The sequence below is a fragment of the Chironomus tepperi genome, unplaced genomic scaffold (genome assembly GCF_022539635.2).
Source record: "Chironomus tepperi strain 1889 unplaced genomic scaffold, CSIRO-AGI_Ctep_v1 contig_445, whole genome shotgun sequence".
Taxonomy (NCBI): domain Eukaryota; kingdom Metazoa; phylum Arthropoda; class Insecta; order Diptera; family Chironomidae; genus Chironomus; species Chironomus tepperi.
Window position 1 is genome coordinate 5529641 of NW_027226567.1, and position 8459 is coordinate 5538099.

An 8459-nucleotide genomic window follows, 5' to 3' on the forward strand; every position below is an offset into this window, starting at 1 on the left:
AAAAATATATGTTATTGTACATGCAATGTTTAAGAGAAAATAAAGATAATATCAGTGCATGCAGGAATCAATCAAAAGACTATTTAGCTTGTCGTATGGAAAATAATTTGATGGCTGAAGAAAGTTGGGACAAATTGGGTTTTAAAAGTGATGAGAAAGAAATTAAAAATTAGAAAACAAAAAAAAAAGTCATAAAAAGTAATGTTTACGCAGCAAAAAGTGATGGCAAAGTCCAAAAACATCTTAATTGGCTGCACTGGTTCGGTCGCAGCAATAAAATTACCAAATATTATAAGTGAACTCAAATCAAAGGACCCTTCAGTGAATGTAAGTCAAATTGTTGCTCCATATAAAGTTTACTGGATGTCCTAATCATGTCTAATTAACAGATAAGAGTAGTTTTAACAAATAAGGCACAGCAGTTTGTATCAAAAGAAGACATAGCAGCAGAAGTTTTTCTTGATGAACATGAATGGTCGATGTGGAAGAAGAGAGGCGATCCAGTACTTCATATAGGTAATTTATCAATTTTTTAGAGATCCAGCGGAACTAATAAAGACTTCATGATTATTACAGATTTAGTGAAATGGGCAGACATATTCGTTATCGCTCCATTGGATGCAAACACATTAGGCAAAATAAGCTCAGGAATATGTGATAACTTACTTACATGTGTAGCAAGAGCATGGGATTTAGAAAAGCCCCTGGTATTTTGTCCAGCAATGAATACAAAAATGTTTCTGCATCCAATAACTCGTAAGCAAATTGAGGAACTAAAGGAATATGGATATATTGAAATAAGACCAATTTCAAAGACACTAATGTGCGGCGATACGGGAATGGGAGCTATGGCTGAATATACAACTGTTGTAGATATAACTTTTGCACATTTAAATTCTGTAAAATTCGAAAGGCAATGAAGAATTTAAGATTGTCGTGGATATAGACGAGTTTTTTTGGTATACATACTTTATGGAATAGTGAAATAAAATTATATAGATGGAAACTATTCTTTTATTAATATTTTGTATATTCAACATGATTAAAAAAGTCTATTAGATAATTACAGCAGCTTTATGTTAAGGTTTTGTGAGTTCCGTCACAAAATGGACGATTTTTAGTCTGCTTACAATTACACAAGTAATAATCACCATCCTTTTCAACCATAAATCTAATAGGCTTCTGTTCAATTTTGAAATGCACAATCTGGAAAGAAATTTTCATGTAATCAATTGATTAATGGAACTTAGATCCAGTGGAACTTACTTTATGAGTTCCGTCACATAATGGCTGAGTTTTTGACTTTCCACAGAAACACCAAGAGTATTTTTGGCCTAGATCAAATAAACATATTAATAATAGTGATAAAACTATGAATCAAGCACCTGACATACCTTGTTTTAGGGACATCCTGAAGGGTTTTTTGTCATAAACTGCTCCAGGCTTTTCCTGATTTTGGGCACTTTGAAATTCTTCATAAACATTTCTTGGAATTTCCGGCTTACAGAAAAACCTTGATGTAGTATAAATTGATCGATAAACTAAGCAAAACGGCCTGTTAATTAAAGAATTCATTTTTTTTATGTTGATTTATGTGCCGTGAAATGGACAAAGATGCGAAACTTTCTGCATCTGTTTACGTTTTTATTTCAAAATATTTATTTGGGTCTTGACGACCATTTAGTTTTAATTAAGTATTACAATGGATAGCCTGCTCCATCCTATTCTTTTAAGTAACTTTGAACTGATAGCAATAATTAAAGATGTAAGGAAGTGTAATTTTGTTGAAATATATGATTTACAGTCATTTTTAATCTTCCAGAAACAACTTAGCATTAGTAACTTAGAAACATTAACTCGCGACGAGTTACTAGACATTTTCAAAGCACACATTATGCCAAAACCACAAAGGCAGCGAAATACAGGCAGGTCATCACATTCACAAGACTCAACAGATTCAACCAGTTTAGCAAAGGAAGTTAAAAGAATTAAATTAAATCGCGAGCCTTACAGTCAGCCTGCATTTACTCACAACTCGACAGTTGAACGAATGGAAGTGAGAGAAAATCAGATCAAAAGATCCATTGAAGATACACTTGGTAATAAACCAAAAAGGCAAAAAATTCAATGGCCATAATATAATGACTGTAAATTAAATTGTACATAAAGTTCAAATAATTGATTTTATTGAGATTTGTATTATTAATGATAGACATTTGTGAGTTTTACTGACTGATTAAAAGATCTAATACATTTAAGTATGCATTTAACGAAATTGAAATTTTCAAAGTTTTCGCATCTTTTTATCTTAAGGAGTCTTTGGTTTGAAAAATTGTTTGTTGTTGAAGAAATTCATAAAATCATAATATTTTAACATTGAAGACCCCTCGGGTAATTGTTGTTTAGATCGTAATATTTTTTATCCAATATAAAATTATATTTTAATTATTAGACCGCGCTCTGCACACGGAAATGAGTGACGATGAGATATCGTGGAAAGGGTCATCAGTTGAAGAGATTTTTGATGGATTTGCGGTGTTTGACGACAGAAATGAAGCGCCAAGTTTAGAGCCTTCAGAAAATCATACAATTCTATTTGAAACACCACTTCCGGACGATGTAGACATCCAACCAATATCATTAGAAGGAATTGATGTTTGGGATGATGATCATGTTAAACTACCATGCAATAAAGAGAGCATTTACTATGAAATTGGCGAGGATGAATCAAAAGTCAAACGATATCGATGGGATCTCATAAAAAGTTCACTTACCGATAAGGAAATAAAGAACAGTCAAGATTTAGAAAATTGTATTAAAGCATATAACACAAAGTATGAAAGTACATGGAATTTCAAAGCATTACATGCTCTCTTTGAGGACGAATTTCTTGAAGATGAAACTGTATATTTTTTTAATGTAGTATTACCAAAAATCATCGATCTCGCACTTAGCTTGCCTGATCTCATCAAAACACCCATACCATTATTAAAACAGTCGATGAATCATTCAATATCTATGTCAAAAAAACAAGCAGCATGTTTACTTGCTAATGCATTTTTATGTACTTTTCCAAATCGTAATGTTCCTCGTAAAAACACCGACTATCCTGAAATCAATTTCAATCGATTATTTTGTAATGTAGGAGCAAGTACTGTTCAAAAAATTAAATGTATATGCAACTACTTCCGAAGAATTTTAGTCAAATCAATGCCAACTGGAGTGTTAACATTTCAAAGACGTTACATTGAACCTGAACATTTACCAAAATGGGAACAATCAGATTTAAAGTTCTCATCAATTAAATGGCATGTAGATTCGTTTGGAAGAATTGAAAAAGGTTTAATTCCATTTTACTCACAAAATTGTATTTACTAAGGATACTATTTATAGGTCACGGGATGTTACAAATGGACTTTGCTAACCGATACCTTGGAGGTGGAGCTTTAGGTCATGGCTGTGTACAGGAAGAAATTCGTTTCATGATAAATCCTGAGTTAATTGTTGGAATGTTATTTTGTGAGTCGATGAAGGCAACAGAAGCTATTCTCATTTATGGAACTGAGCAGGTAATTAACAATAACTTTACATTTGTTCACAACTATACCTAACATGAAATATCAATTACAGTACAGCAATTATTCAGGATATTCATCGTCATTTTCATGGGAAGGAAACTTTGAGGACGATACGCCATATGATAAGTTCCGAAGAAAGGTCGTTCATATTGCTGCCATTGATGCACTGTCATTTAGAAATCCGTACGTACAATTTGATGAAAAACTACTCAGGCGTGATGTCAATAAAGCATATTGTGGATTTTATCGTGATCCAAGTCTCGAAATGCCTGGTTTACCAGTTGCAACTGGAAACTGGGGATGTGGAGCATTTGGTGGATTTAACAAGCTGAAATGTCTTGTTCAGCTTATTTCTTGTGTTGCAAATAGAAGGAATTTAGTTTATTATACTTTTGGGGACGAACAACTTGTTGAAGACATGAATAACATGTTTAAATTTTTAAGCGACAATGACGTCACTATAGGTGAGTAAAGATGACATTCTACCTATCAATTTCATAACATTTAGCAATTGTACATCTTTAGGTCAACTATGGCAATACCTAGCAACATTTAAAAGTCAAAATAAGAAATTCAATGAATTTTATCAATATATTTATGATCAGCATGATGCTGAGAACTTTTTGGAAGAACTAGAAGAGCAAGCCGATACATTTGATATGTCACATGAAGTTCATATCGAACGCGGTGTGGCTGAAGGCTCTGAAAAGAGAAGATCCTACGAGGAAGCTTATGTGGAAACAAGTAACACAATAGAAATTTCTATTCACTATCCAGAATCTAAGGATGAACATGAGAATCCATCAAAAAGGACCAAAACTGAAGATAGTGACAATATTTCTGATTTATGCGACAAGCTGAATGAAAAGATACAGGATCACAAAGACAATCATGACAATTTGATTGAAGAAAACTGTCAAGAAATAATACTGGCTGTAGATGAGGTTCATCAGGAAGTTTCTGTACCAAATGAATGCTCGGAAATGAGTCAAGACGCAGAAAGTACTGATGTGGATGTGGAGGACTGCAATAATCAAGACATGGATAGTGGTGTCAGTCAATCACATGATGATCACAATTATCAAGGAGCAACAGAACTTAAGAATGATACAGAAAAGCAGGAACCGCCGCCGAGAAAAACTATACTTGATTATTTTAAACCAAAAACGTCTAATAGCTAAATTTTTAATTTTGAAAGTGAAAATAACATTTGTATTTTATGGTGACTGAACTCACATTTAACAAAAGCTTTTTAAAAATAAAGAATGATTCATTGTATTTTCCCAGAATTAACCAATCGCAATTTTCAAAAGCATGGCTTATTTTTTGTTTCTGGAAATTTGTTTAATTTTTAACTGAAAATTGTTTTTTGAAATTTCATAGAACCATACAAATTTTTGATTGGAAGTGTACGGTTTTCAGAATTTTGAATCGTATGATTAAATTCAAATAATTCATAACCGTTAGAAATGAAATAAAAGCAGAATTTAAATTTTTAATCTAAAATTTTGTTAATATTTTTTTATTTTTCTGATATTTTATGTTATCACAATGATAAAAAGAAGTAGTTCTACAGACAGTCATCCTCACATCAAACTCAATTCTTAAAGAAACAAATTTTTTTTATTCACATTCCTGAATAACTTTATGAGTTTCGAAAATGTTTACCTACTAAAGTGCTAGTTCTGATATTATAATTATGTTATTTGACATCAAGATAGAGAATAATTGGATTCTTAATTATTAAGGAACTCAAAGAACATTTAAAATATTTCCATTCGGCAGTTTCATCTCCAAAAGTCATCACTCAAACTAAAATTGGACAGTCCACAAAACATAAATCGATCCCTGTAATATCACTAATCTAATTGCTACTAAGTTTGTTCAAGATTTCATTATAGTATTCGTTATATACTGCATAATTATAGTACGTAACACGTCTGAATGCTTGTCCAAGTGCTTCAAGCTCATCTGAAAATTCTTGGAAGCCAGGCGGTGGTGGAATTGCAACATTTGACCTCAAAATCAATTGAATGTATGTGTATAGCCTCTTCCACATTAATTTACGAACTGGAGATTCATCCAAAGTGGCAATTTTCATAATGTGTGCCTTAAGTGAACTTTCTGTCTCATCATCTAATGACTTTTGATACAGTTCATGTAGTCTTTTTGTCAATACTGATTTAATTTGAAGCCAGACATTCTGTAATGCATCTTCTAGTTCCTTTTCTGTGTTGACATTTTGTAGGAGAATTTCAATTTCCTTGGCGAGGCTCTTCTTAATTTCAGCAGATTGTGATATAGCTGGAAGTCCAGATACAATGGCTAATGATGATGCACATGCACAAACTCTTAATGCACGACCTTGTAATGCAACAAGACGTTCACGGTCCATTGAGAAAAATTCAGGAAAGTCATTCTCTTTGTCCCATGAAAGGAGTTCCATGTAGGCGTTGAAGATGACATCCTTAATCTTTTTATCCGGATTGATGTCATTCGTTTGTGTTGATGTTGACTGTTCAGTTTCACTGATTTCCGGGATATTCCTTTTCAACCACTTTTCGGTTGCTGGAAATCCATCCTTGTAGAATTCCAAATATTCTTTAAATTTCTGTTGCTCATACTTGACAGAATTGGCAATGACTTCATTTCTTGCAGCATTTAAAATGCAATTTGCCATATCAAGCTTCATTAGCTCTAAAGTTTCCAATATTCCTTTAAATGAGTCAACAATGTCCTCAATTTCTCTCAATTTGGCAACTTGTTCGTCACGAATAGGAGCACATGCAAGACTCATTATATGAATGATATAATTCGAGTACGACTTAAAGTCTAGTACACCTTGTTCAGCCTGCTGTTTAATCAAGTCTGTATCAAGCATTTCATTTATTTTATCCAATGCCTTCTTATTATTTTCTAAGAAAATTGACTGAAATGCTTCCTTAATGTCAGCAAGTAAAACTAAAGCATGGTCATAGACTGGTGGTTCGCTTTCCAATTGTGTCCTCAAAATATCCCAAAATGCTTTATGCATTGTCTCTTTAATGATCTTTTCAATGCTGTTCTCTGGAGGTTCATACTTTTCTAATTTAAAGTCAGTGTTGACTGCAATTTCATGTGCCAATGCCATATTTTTAATGTTTTTCACCATGTCTTGTACTTCATCTAATGACAAAATTCTCGCTGGCGAGCTTGGCGTTCCAGGCAATACGAAACGTGGCCCAGATCTGTTTCGATGCACAACATGTAATAAAACATAAATATTTAACCATTATGACTTAACATGCTTATATTGCATATGATATAATATACTCACTTATCAGAGCTTTCACTTTCTGTACGAAATCGATGTGAGTCCATTGAAGATGATCCAGAGCTACTGCCTGGAATATCTTTTGGGTCAGAACTGAAAATAAATTAAATTAAGTAACGAACTTGTAATATAAACAGACGAAAAAAATGGTGTAAATTACATAAAGATGCGTAAGTAGGTCACATACAGATTATTTTTAGCGCTTCTTCTTTATGGTCATTGGGATTTAATGGTCATTTTGACTGGATGGTCGGGAATCAGGAATATTTTTGGGATTATATGGGGTTTATGGAATTGATATCTGGATGATAACATGGAATCAAGGCTGTTGCTTATTTACAGCACTAACAGATTCCACTGTCGCGTGACACAAATGTCAACATGCATGGACATTGAAAATTGTTAAGACACACATTAAAGGTCAAATATTTGTATTGTGTAAATTTCAAACCATCCTGTTAATTAAATTATTTGAAGAAGAATGCGCTGTAATCGTCTGTAGCTGTGACATTTTTCCCTTAGAATCTCTCACCTTGGAACTGAATCGCTCGGCATTTTTTCCGTTTCCTAATCGGATTTAAATATGTTTTTTGAAGTTGTAAATACGAAGTATGCTGGGGTATATGATCTACATAAAACGATGCAGTGCCGAAATTATTGGCTGAAGTTCAAAATGTATGAATGGTACACACGAAAAAAAAAATTAATTAGACAACTGTATTAGTGGTTTAAAGCGCGCGATTTTGCAATTGAATTTTTTAAGCAGGTCAGTGATGTGATGAATAGTGGAATGATGAAATGAAATGCAAAGCAGACAATACTATTTTTTTTCTTTTTCAAAATTCATGAAGGTCATTCGTTCGATTGTTAGCTACTGGATCTCACAGAATTGCGCTCCAAATTTGGCTAATCACACTTTCACGATTTTTAATGGTAAATTATACAATGGGGGGTTAAAATTACTTAATTAACATAGTCTCTGATGAGTTTTTAATGTCGAAAAGGTCCAAAGAATTGCGTCTTATGAAAAATGTTAATTCTATTCATGAATAGACTTCCGTTTTGACTTAAAAACATATTAAGATGAAAGTTTTTGGAGCATAATTTCAATTGCAAATCACGGTAAATTCATAAAATCATCAAGTATGACTATTACTTACGACAATATTTTAGTTCCAAACAAAGAAAAATTGGCTTTTTGATGATGAAACGCAATTCTCTTTTCTTTGTTTATTTATTATTATTAAAACCACTTTTTGGATTTCCTGCTTCACTTTTCCTTATTTCTTCACTAGTAATTTTATTAAATGCACTTTTATGGAACTTCCAACTGATCCTAGCTAGATTTCAAGATTCACTGAAATTTTGCACGAGAAAAAAAAATTAAATAAAATAACTTCGAGAAAAAATCGAAGCTTACTTCTCGAAATTTCTTTTATTATTAAACATTATTGTGTGACTAACCAGTGCCTTTATACAGTCGTTGCTGTGCTGCAAAATTGTTTCAATGTTTTGCTGGATCTTTTGCAATTTTGTGCAATTCTTGAAAATTTGATGGAAGAATTCCA

General features: G+C 32.7%; 3 protein-coding genes across 4 annotated transcripts; 2 read left to right on the forward strand and 1 right to left on the reverse strand.

Annotated features, from left to right (window-relative positions):
* The first annotated feature begins 180 nt into the window (after positions 1–180).
* On the forward strand, positions 181–1006 carry LOC139098147 (phosphopantothenoylcysteine decarboxylase-like). Its single transcript, XM_070650269.1, has 3 exons — positions 181–327; positions 390–516; positions 577–1006. Exons 1-3 carry the CDS (start codon positions 202–204, stop codon positions 918–920), a joined length of 597 nt encoding a protein of 198 aa, XP_070506370.1. The 5' UTR covers positions 181–201; the 3' UTR covers positions 921–1006.
* A 1368-nt stretch (positions 1007–2374) lies between these two features.
* Positions 2375–4875, forward strand: LOC139097966 (poly(ADP-ribose) glycohydrolase-like). The gene is made up of 5 exons (XM_070650020.1): positions 2375–2391; positions 2453–3340; positions 3394–3569; positions 3631–4042; positions 4104–4875. The coding sequence occupies exons 2-5, from the start codon at positions 2473–2475 to the stop codon at positions 4757–4759; spliced, it is 2112 nt and encodes a 703-aa protein (XP_070506121.1). The 5' UTR covers positions 2375–2391; positions 2453–2472; the 3' UTR covers positions 4760–4875.
* Positions 4876–5064: 189 nt separating this feature from the next.
* On the reverse strand, positions 5065–8340 carry LOC139097967 (T-complex protein 11-like protein 1). Of its 2 annotated transcripts, XM_070650021.1 has the most exons (4): positions 8052–8340; positions 7424–7552; positions 6895–6984; positions 5065–6805 (listed from the first exon to the last, which is right to left on the reverse strand). In XM_070650021.1, exons 2-4 carry the CDS (start codon positions 7444–7446, stop codon positions 5443–5445), a joined length of 1476 nt encoding a protein of 491 aa, XP_070506122.1. In that variant the 5' UTR covers positions 7447–7552; positions 8052–8340; the 3' UTR covers positions 5065–5442. The 2 variants fall into 2 exon arrangements, with proteins under 2 accessions (XP_070506122.1, XP_070506123.1); XM_070650022.1 differs by lacking the exon at positions 7424–7552.
* Positions 8341–8459: the final 119 nt, after the last annotated feature.

Coding starts and splice junctions, on each gene's coding strand:
- LOC139097967 (XM_070650021.1), bottom strand. CDS start 7,446: ATGCCGAGCGATTCAGTTCCAAG. Junction 6,985..7,423: donor CCGAGCGATTCAGTTCCAAG/GTGAGAGATTCT, acceptor ATTTATTTTCAG/TTCTGACCCAAAAGATATTC. Junction 6,806..6,894: donor GAAAGTGAAAGCTCTGATAA/GTGAGTATATTA, acceptor GCATCGAAACAG/ATCTGGGCCACGTTTCGTAT.
- LOC139097966 (XM_070650020.1), top strand. CDS start 2,473: ATGAGTGACGATGAGATATCGTGGAAAGGGTCATCAGTTGAAGAGATT. Junction 3,341..3,393: donor GTTTGGAAGAATTGAAAAAG/GTTTAATTCCAT, acceptor TACTATTTATAG/GTCACGGGATGTTACAAATG. Junction 4,043..4,103: donor CGACAATGACGTCACTATAG/GTGAGTAAAGAT, acceptor GTACATCTTTAG/GTCAACTATGGCAATACCTA.
- LOC139098147 (XM_070650269.1), top strand. CDS start 202: ATGTTTACGCAGCAAAAAGTGATGGCAAAGTCCAAAAACATCTTAATT. Junction 328..389: donor CAAAGGACCCTTCAGTGAAT/GTAAGTCAAATT, acceptor TCTAATTAACAG/ATAAGAGTAGTTTTAACAAA. Junction 517..576: donor CGATCCAGTACTTCATATAG/GTAATTTATCAA, acceptor TGATTATTACAG/ATTTAGTGAAATGGGCAGAC.